The sequence below is a fragment of the Meles meles genome, chromosome 20, assembly GCF_922984935.1.
Source record: "Meles meles chromosome 20, mMelMel3.1 paternal haplotype, whole genome shotgun sequence".
NCBI classification, from domain to species: domain Eukaryota; kingdom Metazoa; phylum Chordata; class Mammalia; order Carnivora; family Mustelidae; genus Meles; species Meles meles.
Window position 1 is genome coordinate 52,173,562 of NC_060085.1, and position 24,660 is coordinate 52,198,221.

The 24,660-nt window shown below is 39.1% G+C and overlaps 1 protein-coding gene across 3 annotated transcripts; it reads left to right on the forward strand.

Annotated features, from left to right (window-relative positions):
• The first annotated feature begins 305 nt into the window (after positions 1 to 305).
• Positions 306 to 24,660, forward strand: THUMPD3 (THUMP domain containing 3). Of its 3 annotated transcripts, XM_045991584.1 has the most exons (11): positions 360 to 418; positions 1,443 to 1,539; positions 1,887 to 2,172; positions 3,253 to 3,330; positions 13,431 to 13,901; positions 16,139 to 16,269; positions 18,481 to 18,550; positions 21,372 to 21,487; positions 22,869 to 22,979; positions 23,729 to 23,852; positions 24,050 to 24,660. In XM_045991584.1, the coding sequence occupies exons 3-11, from the start codon at positions 1,918 to 1,920 to the stop codon at positions 24,197 to 24,199; spliced, it is 1,506 nt and encodes a 501-aa protein (XP_045847540.1). In that variant the 5' UTR covers positions 360 to 418; positions 1,443 to 1,539; positions 1,887 to 1,917; the 3' UTR covers positions 24,200 to 24,660. The 3 variants fall into 3 exon arrangements, with proteins under 3 accessions (XP_045847539.1, XP_045847541.1, XP_045847540.1); XM_045991583.1 differs by lacking the exon at positions 1,443 to 1,539 and having other exon boundaries at positions 306 to 418; XM_045991585.1 differs by lacking the exon at positions 1,443 to 1,539 and having other exon boundaries at positions 336 to 401.

Consider the following 24,660-nt stretch of genomic DNA (forward strand, 5'->3'; position numbering starts at 1 on the left):
ACTTTTTTAGACTTTAAAACTGGGATAGTCCGTGCTACTTCAAAGAGCTGTTGGAGCAAATGAAATGACGCGTATGAAGCGCTTACTCAGTGCCTGGCACAGCTAAGCAAGCTGTAAAAGTTAGCTACTATGATAACAGGCCCAGAGCTCTGGGGCACTCCAAGTTCAGCTTCCAGAGGAGCCTTGCCCCAACTGCTACAGCCGACTATTCCACAAGCGGCGCCACCGCGCACAAACCGTAATGCGCATGTTCTTCTCTCCCTGACCTTTCGCGAGCGCCCTTCCTCAGCTCTGAGCATCTGGGACCGCGCAGCCTAACTTCCGTTTCCGGGGAAGTCGAGGCGGCTTCCGGCGGCGTGACCTCAGCGCGCTGGGTCTGGCGGGGTGCCGGAGCGAGAAGGGTCTGCGCTGGCGGCCGGTAACCGGGCGGCGGGTGGGAGTGGCCGGGTGTGGCACCGTTGTCCCTCGGGAGGGAGGGACGACCTTTGTCATACGACCCTGGCCAACACCGAACTGGACTTTAGTCCGATCCTGTTGCGGAGCTTTTTTGGTTGCTTCTTCTAGGCCTTCATCCACACCCTGGGATTCCTGTCTCTGGGGCGGAGGGTGTGAGTCGGGAGACGCATTCCATCCTGCGCCACTGATCGGCTCTCGCTGACCCTGGGCGGGATATGACCTTTCGTGGGCTCAAACTGCTTTATTTAGGAGATGGAAGTCGTATTCACGGGGATTATGAGCTCCTTCGGGGCTGGAAGTGACTTTTATTAGTGTTATAAACACTGTCGCCTGCCCGGGCACAGAACAAGAACGATGTAGGTGCTCTACCTACTTGTGTTGTTCTGGGTTACACAGCCTTTGAAATCTAGTGAGCGCTGTTGATCCCCACTACCCACCTCTGTAAATTCGGCTGCCGTCCCCACCCCGCGCTTATAGACAGGAAATTTGGCTCACTGTTACAGATATTTCGCAAATACCGTTGCCACTCCATGGTTTCCAGATTAGATCGTGGATGTAAATCTTTTTTAAACGCATGAGTCACTGTCCATTTCAAAGGAAGAAGGTAGATATTCTCTTAGAAAGTTTTAATCATGGGCCTGGCAGTATGCTCTTCTCAAGTTTCTCAACAGCTCTAGAAGAGAGGTATTAATTCCCGTTCTTACAGATGAGGAAATTGATGCATAGGAGAATAAACTTGTTTTAGGCCATTCACCCTGTGAATGGTGAGGGCAAGAATTCAGACGCATGTCTGTGGTTCCAAAGCCACATGTTCTTAGTTACTAACTGAAAAAGGACTAGATGTAGAAACGTATTTGAATGTGTTCTTGCAGCCTCTGTTGGGGAATTGTTAACTCTATGAGGTGGCTGTTAAAAACACAGATGGTCCCAAGCCAAACATAGCATGCTGTGGAAATACTACTTCTGTGTCTCCTTTTCTTCCTTAGCATCTATGTTGCTTTTCAAAGAATATCACAGTTTTTACATCTGGTCCTCTGTGCCCATGTTCTTCAATGCTTTTATCGTCAGTGAATATTGACTCAGGTGTGTTGACTGCATATGGCTGTGTCGGTTGTGTTGCCTTGTTATTCTTCTAGCCCTCAAAAGCAGGTGTTTTGTTTTTTAAAGATTTTATTTATTTATTTGAGAGAGAGAAAGTACGAATGAGCGGTGAGGAGGGGCAGAGGGAGAAGCAGACTCCCTGCTGAGCAGGGAGCCCAATGAGGGGCTCGATCCCAGGACCCTGGGATCATGACTCAAGCTGAAGGCGGGTGCCCAACCCACTGAGCCACCCAGGTGCCCAGAAAGTAGGTGTTTTTTAATTATACTTGAAATATGAGGTGATAATGTTTAGGCATTATCTCTCTTTCTTTTCTGTACTGCTTTTAAAGGGACTGTAGGCATCTTTGAAGCACTGCCAACATGTCTGATGTTCAAGAAGCCACTAAGCAGCTCTTGGATGTGAACCTTCATGAGAACTGGAGGGCTATACAAGTGACAGAAAGTGGTCCCAGAAGTGAGTCTGAGCACCTCCAAGTCACTATTGGAGCCACTGTACCTACTGGTTTTGAGCAAACAGCTGCAGATGAAGTGAGAGAGAAATTGGGGTCATCATGCAAAATCAGCAAAGACCGGGGCAAGATATATTTTGACATTTCAGTGGAAAGTCTGGCTCAGGTTTGAATGAAGCAATGTTTAAAATAGTTTTCTAGAAAGGTCATTTTACGATTATTTTCTGCCTTACCGACCGCTCTTGAATCCTTTTTGCTTTTCTTTGCTCTGCCTCACATCTGGTGATTTTAAAGTATTATTGCATTTTCCATTCAGTACTGATCTGCAAGTTTGACTAGTAGGTTTTCTATAGTTTTAAAAGTGATCCTAATATTTCCTGAGAATGAATTTCACCAGAAAGAATCCTATGTGACTTTTGAAGAAATTCTGAATATCAGATGTCCTTGAATTTATTTACTTCAACATCTAACTGAATTTTAGACTTTGGTGGTGAAGCATAAAGGAGAGATTTTTCTTTTAATATATGTCAAGGAAATTCTTGCTCAGAAGTAGTTAGGAACCACTGAAAGGGAAAAGTGCTGAGCAGACTGCCATCCCACTTGAATAAAAGCTAACTAATATCTCATTACCACATAAACATCATGAGAGCGGGAATTCTTTGGGGTTTCTTGGGCTGATACCTCCCAACTTCTTAGTGTCTGGCATATAGTAGACACCCAATAAGTATTTGGGGGATGAATTGGCAAGCAAATATTTTCCACCCAGTATCTTAGTTAATAATCTCAGCTGCTTTGTGAAGATAGGGCTTTTATTATCCTCATTAATTATTAGGCTTAGGAATAAGTAACTTCTGCGTGGTCGCTCAGCTAGTAAGCACAGCTGGACCTCAAACCCTGTGCTCTTAACCACTGCAATCTACAGTGTACTCTAGGGAGCCATGAGGGAAATATGATAAAGCACCACTTGTCTTTCTATATCTTCCTTTCTCCCCTAAACCTGTGTTTCCCTGGTAGCCCTTCAAGCTATCTTTCCGTCTTCCTTCTTACATTTCTGTAGGGGAATAGAAGCTAATGGGTAACCAAAACCATGGGAGACTGGGGAGATGGGAAAATTTAAAGTACACATTATAGGTATTAGCTTCTTTAAAATGTTGGTACCTAATTTTTTATATTTAAGTGTTGATAGTTCATGTGATTCAAAAGCTTTTTTAGGACTTTGTTTCTAACATTTTTTCCCCTTCTCCAGGTTCATTGTCTGAGATCAGTTGATAACTTATTTGTGGTTGTTAAGGAGTTTAAAGATTACCGGTTCAAAGAAACAAAGGTGAGTTTTCCCAAACATGGTAGCTGACTTTCAGCCATCTTCCCCAAAGAGATTATTCCCACATTTTGCATTCTGTCATTTAGCATTACTACTGCATATATATTATAGAATACTGGGAGGATTTTATATAAAAATGAGAAATTTGTTGACCGCTCATTCTAAAAGCTTTTATGTTTTATTTTTTCAAAGATTTATTTGAGAGGGGGTAGAGAGTGGGGGAGGAGGGACAGAGGGAGAGGGAGAGAGAGAACCTCAGGTCAACTCCCCACTGAGCACAGAGTCCATTGTGGGGCCTGATCCCATAACCCTCAGATCATGACCCCAGCTGAAATCGAGCTGGATGCTTCACTGACAGCCGCCCAGGCACCCCAGCCAAGAGTTGTTTTTTAAAAAATCAGTATTGTGAGTAGTGGGCAAAACAGATGGGAGAGGGTCAAAAGATACAAACTTAAAACTATAAAATAAATAAATCCAGGGGCGCCTGGGTGGCTTAGTGGGTTAAAGCCTCTGCCTTCGGCTCAGGTCATAATCCCAGGGTCCTGGGATTGAGCCCCAGGTCGGGCTCTCTGCTCGGTGGGGAGCCTGCCTCCTCTCCTCTCTCTGCCTGCCTCTCTGCCTACTTGTCATCTCTGTCTGTCAAATAAATAAATAAAATCTTAAAAAAAAAAAAAAAAAAAGTCCTGGAGATGTAATGTATAGCATGATGACTATAACTAATGATACTGTACTGTATACTTGCATGTTGCTAATAGAGTAGATGTTAAAAGATCTCATCACATGATAAATTCTTAGAACTATGTAGGTGATAGATGTTTGCTAGACATTGTGGTGTTCATTTCGCAATATATACAAATACTAAATCATGTTGTACACCTGCAACTAAAATAATGTTGTATGTCAGTTACATCTCTTTTGTAAAAGATGAAAGAATAACAAAAAATAAGTTAACAAAAGTCAATATAGTAAAATATTGAATTGTAGAAGAAACAAAGTAGTTTGATTTTATTACAAAAAGGTATATACTTTAGTTTTGCTTATATATATGGTTTCAAATAGAATTGCTTCCAGACTGTGAATCAAAGATTAAGTGACTGAATCATCTACATATAACACTTCTCTCACAGTTCTGCTTTTGCCCTGCTTTCTTCTTTAACTTCATTTTTTTTAAATAAAATTAAAATATCTAAATACTCCTTCACTTCTTAGAACAACGGCTCTGTTTCCAATTTGTATTTAGCGTCTGATTCCTAAATATTGATATGCTAACTAAGTTGAAGATTGAAAAATAGATTGCAGTAATGCCTTAGTATTTCTCCACATTGTTTTTTGGCCAGGTTTTCAGAATCAGATGCTTGAAAACTTCTTTCTGTGATTTATTGCCTATATTAGAAACAATGTGTTTTTAAAATCTATGATATACTGCCTAGTTTTCTAGTTTTTATTTATTGGCAACAGGTTGATTTCCAAAGCATTATTTAGTAACCAATTGAAGTGATGTGAACCCACCAGTCTAGAAAAAAATAAAACCAGACCTAAAAGAATTCAGGCCAAAAATAGATTAAAATTGTATTAATTAAAAATGTAACTTTCAATACTAGCATTATAACCCTTCAGACTTCTGATAATCATTGTCAACTGAATCATATCAGTAAAACTGGAACATAACAGGCAGGCTACTGAAAATTTTTGCTGTTTAGTATTTGGAAATTACTATACATAGTATATACTATATATATACAAAATAGCCAATTCTATACATGAGTAAATGCTAATAGGCATTTTTAAAAACTATAAAAAAAATTAAAAACCCTGTAAAGTTCCATCTTAAATTCTGGCCTTTGTTAATATTTTCTTAAATTCCTATGTTTTTGGCATCTTAGAGTTTGAATTATTTTGGATGGTTTTGAGTTCTACTTGGAGGTGAATTTGATACTATGTAATGGTTCTACATGAGCCAGCTTTTCAGAATTGGCTTTGTAAGTAACTGCAAAAATGTTTGCTGGTGGAAGTCCCAAAAGAAGAACAGCAAGGATTAAGGTAGATTTTCAGATCTGTGCAAGGGCATGTATGAGACCATGAAATATTGTTAAGTCTTTCCCTTTATGGACTTAAATTGCAATGTATCCCCGTACTCTTGTTTTTATTTTATTTTTTCGTGTGTGTGTGTGTGTGTGTGTGTGTGTGTGTGTGTGTGTGTGGTTTTTGGGTTTTTTGTTGTTGTTTTTGTTTTTTCCCCATACCATTGTTTTTAAATATTTGCTTCTTGCTTTCTGTTGCCCATCAATTTCATTGTTTGTGGCATTATACTTTCCCATAGCATGGTTAGCATGTTAACTAGTATTCTTATAGGTCTATAGAGAGATATTCAGATATCATGAATTGATTAACCTATTTTTAAAAAAGGTAACACCTATGCTTTATATGGATTGTTTTTAAAACTGGGTAATACATGTACTTAGAGCAAAATTGTAAAGATCCAAAGGATATGCAGTCAAAAGTGTTTGTTCCTCTATCTCCAAACCATCCAGTTCCCTCCCTGGAGGCAACAACTTCTACTACCAATTTCTTGGCTATCCCTCTAGAGATATTTTATAAATATGTGCATTTTATGTACTTAGACAAATTAAAGCATACCGTACATACTGTTTTGTGCTTTGCCTTTTCTCCTGTATCTTGAAGATCATGCCAGTGTCCTGTTGGATTTCACTACATCATAATTTAATCATTCTCATTTAGGACTTTAGCGTTTTTCATACTCTTGCTATTACAGTGGTTCAGTAGATATCCGTATATAATCCATATACCTATTCAATCTGTGGGTCATTTTTCTGTTTAAAAAGGTAGTTAATCTTACCAGTACATAATGCTAAGTCAGAAATGTTTGGTCTTGGTTCTGTCAAGTTTATGTTACACACATTCTGCTTTTTCTTATTGTAAGTTTCTCTGTGTTTTCTTTGCATTTTTACAGATTGTTTTATACTGGTTTGGAAGGTTTTATTTTTGTTTTTGTTTTGTTTGGTGCTGAAATCTGGCTGTAAGTTTTCTACTGTTACAACTTAACTTAAACTACAGCTTAAACTTAACTACTATTACAACTTAAACTACTATTTAGTATTTTTTTACTATTAAACTTAAACTACTATTAAACTTACAACTTAAACTACTATTACTTAAACTTAACTTAAACTACTTACAACTTAAACTACTATTTAGTATTTTTTTAATCCCTACTAAGAGCAGTGATGAAGTTGGCATATTTTCCACATCTCCCCTCCTTCCTTTTCACCCTTCAGTTTTATTTTTTTCTTAGTGTTGACCCTTATCTTTTTAAAATTTATTATTATTATTATTATTATTTTTTAAAGATTTATTTATTTGACAGAGAGAGATCACAAGTAGGCAGAGAGGCAGGCAGAGAGAGAGGAGGAAGCAGGCTCCCCGCTGAGCAGAGAGCCAGATGCGGGGCTCGATCCCAGGACCCTGGGATCATGACCTGAGCTGAAGGCAGAGGCTTAACCCACTGAGCCACCCAGGTGCCCCATTATTATTATTTTTTTAAGTAGGCTCCACACCCAGCATGGAGCCCAACATGGGACTTCAACTCATGACCCTGAGATCAAGACCTGAACTGAAATGAAGAGTCAGAAACTTAACCAAATGAGCCACTGAGGTGCCCCAACACCGGTGCTTTTAAATATATTTGCTTAGCAGCTTTAACTTCTATCCTTTGATCTCTTCACAGAGGAAGATGTCAGCATCTTTTCTTTCCTTCCTCCTCTAACTACATTCCAATTTGTGATATTTACGAATGACAGATTCTGCCTGTAGTCATAATCCCTTTTCTTGTTTTTTATTTATTTCAAGATTTTATTTACTTGACAGAGCGAGATCACAAGCAGGCAGAGAGTCAGGCAGAGAGAGAGGGGGAAGCAGGCTCCCCGCTGAGCAGAGAGCCTGATGCCGGGCTAGATCTCAGGACCCCGAGATCACGACCCGAGCCGAAGACAGAGGCCCAACCCTCTGAGCCACCAGGCACCCATCCCTGTTTTTTTTTTTTTAATCTCTTAAATGGCATTAGTTCAGAAATGATTCTTTTTCAGCTTTATGCTTGATGAATAGCTTTAAGTATAAAATTTGGAGTCATGCTTTTCTTCCTGAAAAATATTGTCGGCAGTATTCTTTTTCTTCTAGCATTAAATGTTGCCATAGGGGTGCCTGGGTTGCTCCGTGGGTTAAAGCCTCTGCCTTTGGCTCAGGTCATGATCCCAGGGTCCTGGGACGAGCCCCGCATCGGGCTCTCTGCTCAGTGGGGAGCCTGCATCCCACCCCCCCACTCACTGCCTGCTTCTCTGCCTACTTGTGATCTCTGTCAAATAAATAAATAAAATCTTTTAAAAAAAAATAAATGTTGCCATGGAAAATTCTGAAGCCATCTTGTTTTTTTTCCCCCTTATTAGTTGCTTTCTTGATATTCTTGCCTCATGCCCAGATTTTATTTTTAATCTCTGAAGTTTTACAAGTTGATCAGGTTGTGTCTCATTGTCAGTAATTCCTTGTCAAGACATGTCAGTTTATAGAAAAGTTCATATTTCCACATGCATTTATTGAAATTTTTCTTGAATTATTATTATTTTTTTATTAAGTAAGCTTTACACCGTAAAACTCTTGTTTTTAAATATTTGTACATATTTAAACTCACAACCTTGAGAGTGTGGGGCTCAAACTCACAACCTTGAGATCAAGAGTTGCATGCTCTACCAGCTAAGCCAGCCAGGTGCCCCCTAAGTTTTTTTCTTTCATTATCTCAAATCTTTTCTACAGATAAATCAGTTATACATATGTAGAATCTCTTGACTTTCATGTTTTAAGATTTTCTTTAATCTTTTTTTTACTTTTTGCCCACTTCCATTGTATTTTCTTAACCTTTCTCCACATCCTTGTGTTTTCAGCAGTGTCTTTTGTATGTGGTGCTTTCATTATGATCTTTATTTTTGCAGTAGTTTTATTTTTTTATTCCACTTGATTCTTTGAACTCTACAAGCTCCTGTTTCATCTTTTTATGGTGGCTTACTTCATCATCTTTCTGCTTTTATATCTCTGCTTGGAGCTCTTATTTTACCAAGGTATTTCCTCATTCCATTTTTTTTCTATCATGTCAATATGTTTGATCGGTTTTGAACTGCTCTGTGGCCGAAGTCTTTCTGGTCACTATTTTTTGTCTGCTCTTTGTTCTGTTCCTTTCCTCCTTTGTCCTTTCTTATGTTCATATAAATCTCGTGCTGATAACTTTTGATGATTGCTCAGCTGTGAATGAGGAAGTTCCTCCTCGACCTGCTATTGATAGGAGGCTCCTGTGGGAGAAACCAGGAACTGTTCCAGGCCAGCAAGAAATTCCCCTGCTTCGCTCTTGTGTTCCTTCTGACAAAGGGTTGTAGGTGAATGAGATCTCTCTTCCTTCTTTTTTTAAAAATTGTGGTACAATTTCCGTATTATTGCATAAATTCTTTTTTTTTTAAATATTTTATTTATTTATTTGACAGAGAGAGGTCACAAGTAGGCAGAGAAGCAGGCAGAGAGAGAGGGAGAAACAGGCTCCCCACTGAGCAGAGAGCCCGATGTGGGGCTCGATCCCAGGACCCTGGGATCATGACCTGAGCCGAAGGCAGAGGCTTAAACCACTGATCCACCTAGGCACCGCTATTGCATAAATTCTTTTTTTTTTTTTTTTAATTTGACAGAGAGAGATCACAAGTATGCAGAGAGGCAGGCAAAGAGAGAGAGAGGAGGAAGCAGGCTCCCCGCCGAGCAGAGAGCCTGATGCGGGACTCGATCCCGGGCAGAGGCCCAACCCACTGAGCCACCCAGGCGCCCCTGCATAAATTTTAACCAGTACTTCTCTCTAGCTTGAAGAGATCAGCCACTTTGGTGTTATTTACAATGTAAAACATCTCTCTGCAGCTCTACCTTATCTACACAGCAAATAGAGCCTGTCTATAAGATTTCTTGTTTAGCCTCTCTTTTCTCCCTTGCTTGTTCTTGGTACAAACGAAGTCTAGGGAAGCTCCTTCTGTTGGTGTACAGACTTCTGTGCTATTCCAAAGAACAGTTTATTTGCTACAGCTTTGAAGACTGCTATAACCTTTATCTGAAATCTATGGGTATTCTCCCTCTGGTGTCTTCCTGCACCTCTCTTTGACCCTCACTGCACTTGGTTGGGAATTCTTAGGTTAGATTGTTATGTTATGGTTCAAGGTTTTAGGTATCGTGTAGATTCTGTTAAGATAAAGGAGGTATTTCCGTTTGGTGGTAGTGTTTAGAATGGTGTCTGGAGAGAGAAAGGGACTGTGTGAGTGTTCTCCATGACATTAAACCTCCAAGTCCTGTAGGTGTCCTTTATAAAAGGGAAGTAATTGTAGATAGAATTGCCAAACCTGAAATTTACCATCATTCATCAGGTTTCAGTTAGTATCAGAACCTTTACTCTTCTCCATTTCAAGTCTCAGTTCATCAGTGAACACTGATATCTTTCTGCTTTGATCATCAGTGGCATGTACTGTCTGTACCAGCACTCTGCAATAGAACTTTCTTACTGGAATGTTTTAGGTCTGCACTGTCCAGTACAGTAACCACTAGCTGTTAGCATGTGAATGTGGCTCAAGTGATCAAGAAACTGAGGTGGGGTTTTTTTGCTTTTGTTTTTGTTTGTTTGTATTTTTGTTTGAAATAAGCTCTATGCTCATTGTGCAGCTTGAACTCATATGACCCTGAGATCAAGAGTCACATGTCCTACCACCTGAACCAGCCAGGTGCCCCTGAGCTTTTCATTTTAAATCATTTTATATTATTTTATTTTATTCTTTAAAAGATTTTATTTATTTATTTGACAGATAGAGATCACAAGTAGGGAGAGAGGCAGGCAGAGAGAGAGAGAGGAGGAAGCAGGCTCCTCGATCCCAGGATGCGGGGATCATGCGGGGCTCGATGCGGGGCTCGATCCCAGGACCCTGGGATCATGACCTGAGCAAAAGGCAGAGGCTTTAACCCACTGAGCCACCCAGGCGCCCCTCATTTTATATTATTTTTTAAAAATTATTTTTATTCTTTTATTTTTAAAGATTTGTATTTATTCGAGAGAGAGAGAAAGTGAGAGAGAGGGTGTGTGTACAAACGGGAGAGGGACAGAGGGAGAGGGAAAAGCAGGTTTCCCATTGAGCCACGAGCCCCACCCACGGCTCAAACCCAGGGCCCTGGGATCACGACCTGAGCTGAAGGCAAACACTTCACGACTGAGCCACCCAGGTCCCCTTATTTTACTTTCAATGGCTACTTGTAGCCAGTGGCTCCTGAATTGGACAGCATGGCTCTGTACCACCCTTTTTTTTCCCCCTTGAAGATTATTTATTTATTTGGCAGACAGAGGTCACAAGTAGGCAAAGAAGCAGGCAGAGAGCAAGGAGGAAGCAGGCTTTCTGCTGAGCAGGGAGCTGGGTATGGGGCTAGATCCCAGGACCCTGGGATCATGACCTGAGCCGAAGGCAGAGGCTTTCACCCACTGAGACACCCAGGCACCCCAGCACCACCCATTTTAACATTTAATCACATTATCCAGTAGTCATTTATTGAGTACTGTTTGTATGCCATGCACTGTTTAGACGTGTGGCTTATAGCAGTGGTCAAGACATGTCAGGTCTTTCCACCCTACTTCTGAGAGAAGCTTTGATGGTGAACAAAACATAAACCTAGTAACTTCAGATAATGCTAAGCTCTATAAAATAAAATGGAAAGTGAATGACTAGAGAGGACTGCCTCATGAAGAGCAGGTCTCTCAGAGGATATGCCTTTTAAATTACTAATGAGAAGGGAGCAGTGCAGAGACCATATGAAGCAAGTATCTTTGAAGTAGAGGTAAAAAGGCAGGGAGAGAGAACAGTTCTGAAGTGATATAAGCAAAATAGGCAGAGGTCAGATTATGTTGGGCTTATTTAAGGAATTTAGATTTTTTTATGTGTGGTGGGAAGCTGTGGAGAGGCTTTAAGCAAGGGAGGGCATGATCAGATTTACTTTTTTTTTTTTTTTAAGATTTTATTTATTTATTTGAGAGAGAACAGAAGAGGAGGATGGGTCAGAGGGAGAAGCTGACTCTTGGCTGAGCAGGGAGCCTAATGGTGGGACTTGATCCTGGAACTCCAGGATCATGATTGGAGCCGAAGGCAGCCGTTGAACTGACTGAGCCATGCAGGTACCTGATCAGATTTACTTTTTTTTTCTTTTTTTTAAGGATTTTATTTATTTATTTATTTGACAGAGGAATCATGAGTATGCAGAGAGGCAAGCAGAGAGAGAGGAGGAGGCAGGCACCCTGCTGAGCAGAAAGCCTGACCTGGGGCTTGATCCCAGGATCCTGAGATCAGGACCTGAGCCAAAGGCAGAGGCTCAACCCACTGAGCCACCCAGGCACTCCCAGATTTACTTTTTAAAAAGATTCTGGGTACTATTTAGAAACTGGATAGAGGGGGCGCCTGGGTGGCTCAGTGGGTTAAGCCTCTGCCTTTGGCTCAGGTCATGATCTCGGGGTCCTGGGATCGAGCCCCGCGTCGGGCTCTCTGCTCATCAGGGAGCCTGCTTCTCCCTCTCTCTCTGCTTGCCTCTCTGCCTACTTGTGATCTCTGTCAAATCAACAAATAAAATCTTTAAAAAAAAAAAAAAAAGAAAGAAAGAAACTGGATAGAGGAGCACCTGGGTGGCTCAGTTGTTAAGCATTTGCCTTCAGCTCAGATCATAATCCCAGGGTTCTAGAATTGAGACCCACATGGGGCTGCTGGCTCCAAAAGAAGCCTGCTTCTCCTCCCCCTCCCCCTGCTTGTGTTCCCTCTTGCTGTGTCTGTCTCTGTCAGATAAATAAATAAAATCATTAAAAAAAAAAAAAAAAAAACTGGGGGCCCCTGGGTGGCTCAGTGGTTAAAGCCTCTGCCTTCGGCTTAGGTGATAATACCAGGGTCCTGGGATCGAGCCCTGCATGCTCAGCAGGGAGCCTGCTTCCTTCCTCTCTCTCTGCCTGCCTCTCTGCCTACTTGTGATCTCTGTCTGTCAAACAAATGAAAAATAAAATCTTAAAAAAAAAAAAAACCTGGATAGATACATTTTTCACTGCTTTTGGTTTCTTTTTCCTTTTAAAAAATACTATTTTTTAGGGGTGCCTGGTTGGTTCATTCAGCGGATCATGAGTTTGAACTCCACCTTGGGTATAGAGATTACTTAAAAAATAAGTAAACAAATAATACTTCTTTAAAAAATTGCTTTTAGGGGCGCCTGGGTGGCTCAGTTGGTTAAGTGGCTACCTTTGGCTCAGGTCATGATTCCAGAGTTCTGGGATCGAGCCCCACATCAGGCTTCCTGCTCAGCAGAGAGCCTGCTTCTCTCTCTTCCTCTGCCTGCTGCTCTGCTTAATTTTCTGTCTCTCTGTCAAATAAATAAAATCTTTAAAAAGAAAAAGTTACTTTTAAAAGTAGTATGTATCCATAGCACAAAATTCAGAAGGAATTTTGTCAGTGAGAGGTAAATTTCCCTCCCTTTTTTCATCCACCCACTTCCCCTCCCTAGGGGTAACCATTTTTAATAGTTTCTGATTGCTTACATTTTAATCTTAAAACCCAACTTCTGGGGCGTCTGGGTGGCTCAGCGGGTTAAAGCCTCTGCCTTCGGCTCAGGTCATGATCCCAGGGTCCTGGGATCGAGCCCCGCATCGGGCTCTCTGCTTAGCTGGGAGCCTGCTTCCTCCTCTCTCTCTCTCTGCCTGCCTCTCTGCCTACTTGTGATCTCTATCTGTCAAATAAATAAATCTTTAAAAAAAAAGGAAAAAAAAAAACCCCAACTTCTGATCTACAGGTCTGGTATTATTCTTCAGTTGCTTAATTTGTGTTTATCTTAAATTTCATGAAGTTCTAATTTCCTTAATTGTCGACATTATCTTATTTCCTCTTTTGTTCTGTACTTCTACCACTCCCAATGTAATGATTAATGTAGTTTTTAGGGAAAGTTTAGGATTTATTCAGTGAAAGTGATGAGAGAGATGTATGGATTTCATTCTCTGTCCTTTACAGGAAGAAGTTCTCAAGGATTTTGAAGAACTGGCTGGGAAGCTTCCATGGTCAGACCCTTTAAAAGTATGGAAAATTAACACCAGTTTCAAGAAAAAAAAAACAAAGCGTAAAAAGATAAATCAGAATTCAGGTAGAGAAAAGATTGATAATGGACAAGGAGACAAAACAGATGAGAAAGAGTATAAAAAAGGATTTACTAATAATACCTTAGATTCCCATATCTTAGACTATTATGAAAATCCAGCCATCAAAGAAGAGATATCAACATTAGTAGGTGAAGATTTGGCATCTTCCAAAGACGAGAAGGATGAAAAAGAAGAAACTCATCCTAAAGTGCTTAAGTTTAGAGTCACATGCAACCGGGCAGGAGAGAAACATTGTTTTTCCTCAAATGAGGCCGCAAGAGATTTTGGGGGTGCTGTTCAAGATTACTTTAAGTGGAAGGCTGACATGACCAACTTTGATGTGGAGGTACGTACTGGCTCTGATGATGATTCAAGAAGGCCATCACAGATAGGTAACATTTTTAGCCTAACCAGTTTTATGGTCAGCTAAATTGTGACCACAGGGCTAATAGGGTGTGGTTAACAAGAGCATGGGCTATGAGACAAATCTAGATTCAGATTTTGACTCTACAGCTGATTGACTTGGACAAGATACTGTCTCTGAGCCTCTGTTTCTAATGGAGCCAGCAGTGGTGTATCCTTCTAAGTGTGTCCTGAAAGTTAAATGACATAATACATTTGGGGTATTTGGTGTGATACCTGCTGAAAACTAAGTGCTCAGTAGATAGGAAATATTAAGACTTGAGTTTTTTAATCTAGTACTTTTTACATTATGTGGACTTTCAGATTATAAAATCGAACCAGAATTAAAGCAGTTATTTTGTATTTTGTGTCTTGGTTGTAGAGTTTTACTAGGAAAAAAAGTGAAGAACATTTTTAAAATAAACCCCAACCTCCTAAAATCAGGACATCATTGCTAATACTCATCCTACAGGCAGCTCTTCCCTTTCTTAAATTCTGCTAGATGCATAAATCTAGACGCCTCTTTTTGCATCTTACTCTCCTTGGTCTCAGTCTTCTGCTAATCAGGTGATTCACATGTGGGCCATGCTAAGTAGTCTTTAAATCTCTGACAGTTTAAAAGGCCCATAGCACCTGACATTTTCACCAAGAAATCATTTTCTGTTGCTTTTGGGACACTTGAATCTGGGGCAAGTCACTTATTCTCTCTGTACACTTGCTTGCATATCAAATCAGAAGAACAATTCCCCATTCCTTTTTTTGATGTAATAGCTGTTAACAAGAATGACTAGGCTAACTAGAACAGTAATGTCCAGAAGTTAGCCGGGGGGTTTGGAGCACAGAGTTTTGAAGCTACATGGCCTGGATTCAAATCCCAACTTCAGTGTTCTATAACTTTGGTTAGGTAAGAGGACGTTTCTGCCTCAATTTCCTTACTTTAAAAGGAAGATAATAATACCTAACTCACCTGGGGCGCCTGGGTGGCTCAGTGGGTTAAGTCTCTGCCTTCAGCTCAGGTCATGATCCCAGGGTCCTGGGATCGAGCCCTGCATCAGCTCTCTGCTTGGTGGGGTGCCTGCTTCTACCTGCCTCTCTGCCTACTTGTGATCTCTGTCTGTCAAATAAATAAATAAATAAATAATCTTAAAAAAAAAAAAAAACCTAACTCACGTGAAAGCAGTGTAACATTGTGTGTCAACTACCCTGTAACCAAAAAAAAATAAAATAAAAAATAAAAAATAAAAAGATACCTAGCTTGGAGGATGTGAATATGAAATGAGGTAATGAATTTAAAGTAGAGAGCAATGGCTTGCATATAAGAAGTACTAGGTAAGTGTCAGCTGGTGCTAAGATCATGTTATGTGGAAGACTGGAGAATGTTTGTTACTTGAGTAGTTTATATTTCACCATGTGTTAGAAAAATAGTAGGACAGAAAAGCATTTCATAGGCATTATTAAGTGAGTCAAATTTAAAAACAGTAAGAAAATAATAGGCGATAAAGCAAATATGACATGTGGTCAATAGTTGGTTAGTCTAAATGCAGGGTATATTTAGGAGTTACTATGCAGGTGTTCTCGTAGCATTTCTAGGTGTTTGAAACCTTTTCCAAAAAAGTTAAAATTAAAAAAAAATGTGTACAAGCCATAAACTTACAAAATATGTTGATACTATAAATTCAGGGGATATCTGCTTACAATAACTTACAGTAATTAAAAGGAATAAAACACGTTTTAAAATTTAAGAGTGCATACTGGATGATTTCATTTATACGAAGTTCAAAAAAAGAAAACTAATTTGTGCTGGTGGTAGTCAGATTAATGATTACTTTCAGTGGGTACTGACTGTCAGAGGACAAGGTGGGGAGCCTTCTGTCCTGTGCTAGAAATACTGTATATCTTTATCTCGATGGCAGTTACACAGTGTGTATAAGTAAAAATTCCCTGTGTTGTATATTTGGGATTTGTCCACTTTATGTAAAGTATAACTCAATGATAAAGTAAAAAATTTTAATTAATAAAGTTTAGTAACAGTGAAGTGTAAACTTCACTTTTTTAAGGTTTTAAAGTAATCTCTACACCCAATGTGGGGCTTAAACTCACAACCTTGAGATTGAGAGTCACATGTTCTATCTACTGAGCCAGCCAGGTGCCTCTATTTTATTCTCTGTTTTTCTTCTATAGGTTCTTTTGAACATCCATGATAATGAAATTGTTGTGGGCATTGCATTGACAGAAGAGAGTCTCCACCGAAGAAATATCACACATTTTGGACCTACAACTCTTAGATCTACTCTTGCCTATGGGATGCTTAGGTAAGAGAATTAGTTTGTCATCTAGATTAAAGTGACACTTTCAGGGGCGCCTGGGTGGCTCAGTTGGTTGGTTAAGTGTCTAACTCTTGATTCAGCTCAGGTCATGAACTCAGGGTCCTGGGATTGAGCCCCATGATGGGCTCTGTGCTCAGCGGAAAATCTACTTGAGGATTCTCTCTCCTTCCCTTTCCTCCCACCCCCCACTCACCCACCCCTGCACTTGTACTCTCTTTCTCTCTCTGCCCCTCCTGCTCAAATGTGCTCTCTCCTCTCTCTCAAATAAATAAATAAATCAGGGCACCTGGGTGGTTCAGTCTATTAAGTGTTTGACTTCAGCTCAGGTCATGATCTCAGGTCAGAAGACCAAGCCCCTTGCCAGGCTCTCCACTCAGTAGGGAGTCTGCTTCTCCCTCTCCCCTTCCCCCTGCTTATTCTCTCTTTCCCTCTCTCTTTCTCTCTCTCTCTCAAATAAATCTTTTTAAAAAATAAATCTGACACCTTGATTTGAATTTTCCCTTTAAAACACTTGAATTTTTTGTGGAGTACTGTGTTGGAATTTAGTGGATAAAACAACAGGATAAAAAGCTAATGATCTGTTTCTTTGTTTTGTATCTAGTGTTGATTCTTTGTAATCCTGAAAATATCACATGACTATCATCTCCATTTTCTTGATTTTAAAATGAAAACAGTAGTTTTCATCTGCCTCTGAACATTTCTATTTACAAAGGATATAGCGTATGTTGGGAAATACAGCAAATTTTGCTGTGTTTCATTTCTGTGCCATGACACAGACGAAGCAGAGATTTTTATATTTTTAATTTTTATTTATTTATTTTAAGTAATCTCTGAGCCCATTTTGTGGCTCAGACTCACAACCCGGAAATCAGGAATCACATGCTTTACTGGCTGAGCCAACCAGGTGCCCTGAAAGGAGAGATTTTTAAAATGTGTATAAAATGGGATGGGGGGCAAAAAATGTGTATAATATGTAAATAAACACAGGGAACTTTTACTAATATTTTTAAAATTTGTACTCACAGCATTTCAGGAACTATCCAGGATTTTCCACATTTTCAAGTGCAAGACCTAGCTTTCTTTCTCGTTTGTCCTTTACCCTTTTATTGGGTGCTACTTCCCACCTCTAGGACAAGTTGTCTTCTCTAGGTTTCTGTTCTCCAGACTGCAAAATGGGTTTGATGTGAGACTTAAAGGATTGTTAGTGAGGAGTAAATGTAGAACTGTATGCTTAATACTGGTTACATAGTGTCTGGTATATGCTGGTATTGATTGTTTATTAATTATATTTCCTTCTCTTCCAGTCTTTGCTTCCTCTTTCACTCTACTCATCCATGGAGTTACAGTTCAGCACAATTGGAACCTATCCATACAATGACAGTAATAGAATACTGGGCCCATTTGATAAAGGAACAGCTCCCAGTCTTCCTTCATTGATTTAACAAACATTTATTGTGTATTGCCAGGCATTATGGTAGGAGCCAGGAACATGGAGAGTTCTTTTGGGTGCAACTATTAGAAACCTAAGTAAGCTAGTTTAAGATTTAAAACAAAAAACTGATGATGGGACAGAAGAGGGTATTTATAGGAAAGATACTGAGAAATCTTGGGGCATCCTCAGAAAAACTGAAGGGCTGTTAAAAAGATTAAATGAGATAATGCATGCGAAGAGCTTAAATCCATGACTTGGCAAATACTGAGTGCTCAAAGTAAAGCAGTTATTTTGGCAAGGTTCTTTAAAATTAAATTCACAAGGAAAGGAATATTAAATGTCTAATTGCCAGTAAACTTACTATCGATACTTATCAATACATGTTTTACTTGAAACACAGTTGAGTTTTTTTTTTCTTATGGAATACAGGTTTATATGCAAAATAACACTGTGTTTTCTAAAGACATGGATGGATAGATGTACATGTATCTATTAAAAGATCTGGAAGCTAAATTCCATCTGTCATTGAAATGTGATTTTGGATGAGTCAGAGGGTACTTTTAGCTGTATGTAATTTTTTTGTAAGTTCTAGGATATAGACTCAATCTCTTAATTACAAATTGATTTTTAAAATGAATATTGATTGGTGTTCCTTAATGCCAGCATTAATAGGTCCTTGATCTTTATGGCTTCAGGAATAGTCTGTGTGAAAGCCTCAGCTATTGATTGAAGTCTTTTCATATAGGCTGTTTTCTCTTCTGTAGGCTCTGTGCTCCTCAACCTACTGATATAATAGTTGATCCAATGTGTGGAACGGGAGCAATACCAATAGAGGTAATAATGTTTCTTTACCTTTTAGATAAGCAAGTGATACATCTAGAATATTCTAAAACTAATGGGCAAATTACACATGATGAAATCATCAGGGTTGGGTCAGTGGACCCCCAAGAGTTTTAAAAGAATTGCACTAGTTTAAAAAAAATTTTTTTTTAAAGACTTTATTTATTTGACACAGAGCAAGGGAAAGTGAAAGAGAGAGAGCAAGCACAAGCGGGAGGAATGGCAGGCAGGGGAGAAGTTGGCTCCCCACTGAGCGAGGAGCCTGATGATGTTCCCTGGATGGAGACCTGAGGTGAAGGCAGCCACTTAACCGACTGAGCCACCCAGGCGGCCCAAAAATTTTTTTTTAAAAAAAGACTGCACTAGTAAAGCTGGGATTTTGTGTGAAGGGTATAACCACTTATTACAACTAGCTAAGAAGTGGTACATTATAAGTGGTGGTTACTCAGTGGATCACAGAGAAGGCTGAGAGTTAGAAACTGTTAAAGTCCCTTTTCTTTTCTTTCTTTTTTAAAAAAATATTTTATTTATTTATTTATTTGATAGAGAGAGAGAGAATCACAAGCAGGCAGAGAGGTAGGCAGGTGGGAGGGGAAGCAGGCTTCTTGCTGAGCAGAGAGCTGGATGCAGGGCTCAATCCCAGGACCCTGAGATCATGACCTGAGCTGAAGGCAGAGGCTTATCCCACTGAGCACCCAGGCACCCGAGTAAGTCCCTTTTCTGTAAGAGACAAGCTGGTAGACTTGAAGGCACAAGCATAAACTGGAAGGAAGAAGGTGTTCCATCTCTATAAACTGAGATTGTGCTTCTTAATCCACATAGGCTCTTGGAGGGAGTAAATATAGTTGTAAAATGGAGAAACCTATGAATCTTACTTAGATTTTTCAGGAAGTCTAACATGGTTACACATAAATGCTCTTAAATCGTTTTCAAAAACACTGTGATACTCAGAGGACTCAAAAACTGCTTAAAGCAAAGCAGGAAATGGAAAGGCATTTTCTAAGTGAAGAACATTTAACAGGAGAGTCTCCTTGAATCAGTATTATTTAAACTTTAAACAAAAATTTGGAAGAAGGTGCTCCTCTTTCAAATTGCTTAAATTTATTTTTAAAAATTGCTTAAATTTATGAGACATAGTAATTTCTTATATAGAGTATATTTAAAGCCAGTGGGAATAAACTGCAAGGAGATACACAGATTCTGTTAGTGGGCAGAAACTGGACAGATGAACAAGTCCAAAGCAACCCAATTATATTGGAAAAATAATCCAAACTGCAATTAGAGAAAATGACATGTGTCATCTGGGAGTTAAAAATCCTAAAAGGAAATCTTGGTAGTTTAGATGACTGCTGTTTTCTGGTAATGTGAGCTAGAGAAATTTACTCTGACTAAAGAGCTGTCCACAGAGAAAACTCAAGTTGTTAAGAATTCGAGGAACAAAGCATTAAACCATGATGTACCTATGTCTTAAATAGAAGGGAAAGTCGCCACATGTCAAGAAATATACAACAGAGCTAGAGAGAGTCCAGAAGACAACCCCCGGCCCCGCCAAAAGATACAGATAAAGGTTGAGGCATTTCCATTATTTCCATTTAAGAGTAGACATGAGAATGTTAATATAGAAATTTTAGATGATATATGATCAGAATGAATGAAGTTTTAAAAGGAATTGACAGGATATGTATACAGAATTGTTCACACAAGTATAAAATAGTGATCCGAGTTCTTTTAAAATTTGGAAGTACTACAAAATTCATCTCTTGCAGAGCCTGAAAATCTAAACAGATTTAGATGAAAAAAAATGAGTGTTGGGGAATCAGAATCAATTGAGAGGCTTTCATCAAAATCTGTAGGTCTCTTCTACATCCCCTCTAGATCACCCTCAAGTGTGTGGCAAAAGACAATGAAGCCTTGTGTTCATGGATATGAGTGTATTACTGTTTACAAAGGAAGAGGTACTTGTTCCTCATTCCTAAACAGAGGGCAAAACTTCCCTCCGCTTTTGTATCAGAAACCTTCTGTGAATCTAGAACTTTGTTCATCGTAGGGTAGGGTGTTACCTCCATTCCACAAATGACATGTAACGTTGGTATTGATGTTCTGTCGACATGTTTTTGACTTAACATTACAGAATCTTTTTCAGGGATCTAGTGGTGATCATTCAGAGGCTTAATGCAGTGTATATTACATTTTATTTTGAAATTTTCAAATACTCCATATATATATATATGTGTGTGTATAATTTATATATAAAATCCTGTAATGACAAAAGGATATAGATTGGTGACTTAAGTTTTGTTAAGTTTTTCAAACCATGGTTGAATTTCAGGTTTGTAATGCTTACTATGTGTCAGACACTGCTGCCTGAGGGACTGAATAAAATATCAGACTTGTCTGTCTCAAGGGAGATTCCTTGAAAGAGTAGACAGGTGTAGAAATAATTAAAAAGCAAGTGCAGTGACAGTATGTACAAAGTGCTCTGGGTTGGGGAGGCAAATGAGAGACAGCTTGGAGAGTTGGGGTTGATGTGAGAGAGTGTGACATTTGAACTTGGTCTTGAAAGATACATAGGGATTCAGCAAGTGAAGAACAGGAGGGCTTTTCAAGCAAGGGGGAATAGCAAAGTTCACAACATGCAGCGTTCTACCACTTTAGAAAAGCATTGGATTATTAGATTGAATTGTCTAGTTTATTGGCAATCAACTGAAATGATTTTCCCTTGAATTATTTCTGGGTTTTGGGGTGTTTTTAAATTTTTGTTCTGTTTTGTTTGCAGTTTGCTACTTTGGTTTTAATATATACTATTGTCTTTTAGGGGGCTACTGAATGGTCTAACTGTTATCATATTGCTGGTGATAATAATCCGTTGGCTGTGAATAGAGCAGCAAATAACATCTCATCTTTATTGACCAAGAGCCAAATTAAAGAAGGGTAAAATTTAAGATTTTGTAGCATTTCTTAGACTTAGATGGTCACTTTATTGACGTTATGAATTAATACCTCCAGTGCACTGTGACATTGTAACTAAAATGAACATACTGTGAGACTCCATTAAATTTTAAAAGCCATTTATTGAAAATAACTTACAAAAACTTATTTTTAACTATAATTTCTCCACCTAGTGCCACTGTGTTTATTTGTCTTCTTATTTGTGTATCTTTTTTCTTATTTAGTAGAAAAATACTGTGTTGATTCATTTTAATTTTATAAATTCCCACTTTGAATATTTTTAGATTTTTATATTCCTGTCTTTTAAATTACTGCATATTTGTGTAGAAATTTCCTCTATTATTTGTCACTCTAAAGCAGTCTCAAGAGTTGAAGAAACCTGAAAGCCATATCCACAGTACCTAAATGTCCTATAGGAGATCCTGACCAATGGCCTTCCAGTCTATCACTATCTCTAATGGCTCTGTCTCTGAAGGCTGTCAGTTCTGGCTTTGCACAATTTGGAGTGCTAGTCATGAATTGAATTCCTCTCTGTACCTTCTGTAGATTTGTTTTAGATCCACTTGGATCTATAAAGAAAAATCTTAGCTCTATGTCACATGATGCTTGACATCAGATCTTTGAAGGGCTACCAAAACTCATCCTCCAAAATCCTCTCTCCTGCAAGCAAAATATTCTAAGCCCCTTCACCTGTATCCTTTCTGTGCACTGGAAGTCCATTGGTGTCTGGAAAATTTTTTGTTACAGTATCTTAAGCCCTGGTCCACTATTCCAAGTTATATTCAGTGATGCAAGCTGTGCCAGCCTTTCACTGTTCTTTCAGTTTCATCTGTCTTTGGAAGAATTGGTTGAAATGTCACGGTCTTCTCACTGGAGGCCTCATAAAATCGTTTCTGTGCAACAATTAGGAACCCTTATTTTATATATTGTCCTTAGATAAAGATGCCCTGTATTTTCTTGGAAAGTGGCAGGAGTGGGTAGTGGTCATTATATTTGTTGAACTGTACAGATGCTCGTTATCCTGAATACGTAGCCCAGGGAAGTGGTTATATCCCATGACTGGCCTTAGCAAACCTAGAAGCAGCTGCTTCCATAACCCTTAATGTGAGGTTTGTATCTGTAAATAGAAATCAGTGGTTTTTAAAAATACATATCCAATTGATGCAGATACTCCTATTACTTATACATGGTATCCTTCATATTATTTTATGTCTGTATGTTGGTTATTCTCTTTACTAATTTTTTTTATTAGAATCACCAGTGCTTTGTTTAGTTGTTTCATATACTGTTTGTTCTGTTTCTTCATAAATGTTTTTAGACTTCATACTTCAGAATAATAAGCACATTGACTTTGTCCCTATAGCAAAGTGTCCTGGACCTTGCCCATAGATGCTGTTCAGTGGGATATCTGCAATCTGCCATTGAGAACTGGCTCTGTGGACATTATTGTGACAGACATGCCATTTGGAAAAAGGTGGGACTTGGCTTTTAAAAAAAATGAGTTTTACCTACTTGTTAAACTAGTACCCATCTTCTAAGATTCGATCAGAAATCTTCAATTTCTTTTAGTAGACTTAGAGCACTTTTTCACTTAAGAATTATAATATGGTGGATTCACGTGTTTTGTTTCTTCTGAGAACTCATTAACATTTTGATTCTGACCATCACAGGCTAACCCACTTCCTGGCCCATTGCTGAAGTACAAGATACTTCCCAAAGGTTGAGGAAAATTTGGTTCTAATCCTCAGGATAAATGTTTTCTCATCATTGGTTTGGTTTATGTAATGTTTATTATAGTCATTAAGAGGACAACTTATATAATTATTATAGTTGTCAAAACAAATTTTTCGTAATTATTATAGTTGTCAAAACAAATTTTTCTGTAGCCAGTTCATCTGTTTCATATTTCTAAGTCAGATTACTCATTTTTTAGGTTTCAGCATTTTATTGTAATGAGTTTATTTAAAGATTTTATTTATTTGACAGATCACAAGTAGGCAGAGAGGCAGGCAGAGAGAGAGGAGGAAGCAGGCTCCCTGCTGAGCAGAGAGCCCAATGTGGGGCTTGATCCCAGGACCCTGGGATCATGACCCCAGCCAAAGGCAGAGGCTTTAACCCACTGAGCCACCCAGGCGCCCCTATTGTAATGAGTTTTTGACTTCTTGTTTCTAGTTCTAGATGTTTATCTACTAAATGTTTCATTCACTGGATCTTCTTCTATAGGATGGGCTCCAAAAAGAGAAACTGGAACCTTTATCCGGCTTGCCTACGGGAGATGAGCCGTGTCTGTAAACCAGGGACAGGCCGAGCTGCACTACTTACTCAGGACAAGAAATGCTTTACCAAGGTGCTGTAAATTAGCCCAAAAATTCACCCTGTGGCAACTTTAGGATCTTTTAATTTATTGAAACTTTTTTAAAAAAAAGGTATATTAGTTTGAGTAGGATTTGTTTTCCTTTCTCCCATGGTTTCTTACTACCAACTAGGCAGCTGGTTGGCCTACAGATTTTCTGCTAATTACTTTTCCTCTTTGTGTGTACGCAGGCATTATCTGGAATGGGACATGTTTGGCGGAAGGTACATACTGTCTGGGTGAACATAGGGGGTCTTCATGCAGCAGTTTATCTTCTGAAACGTACACCTCAAGCTTTTGTTCATCCTTCAGAACAAGATGGGGAAAGAACTCCTTGGTGATGCAAAGAATGAAGATGTTAATGGTATTTGTGCCTCCCAACACTGGGAATGTCAGCATGAAGAACTTGGTTTGAAAGAAAAATAGTGTTAATAAAATTGCAGTTTGCAGTGTAAACTGGTCTAAAGCTCTTCACCTCTGTTAGCAAAAGGTGTAAATGGAATTGAAGTTCTTAAGCAGAGCGTTGGAGCTCTTTTTGAAGGACTGGCTGGGCAATTACTACTTAAAATGCTTTCAAGATCCTAAGCCTACTAAAATGCTCTGGGATTTGGGTTTTGAGTATGTTTTCAGGCTTCATAGCAGTTCCTGTTTTCCACTGTAGCAGGTAGAAAGCTACCCTGGCCTAAAGGAAGAGAACATAATCAAAACATTTTGGGCCATATTGCATTCAGCTTTGCTCTTCATAGTTTCTCAACTTGGCTTTACCTCACCCTTAATAAAATGAAGCACTGCATTTTGTGAA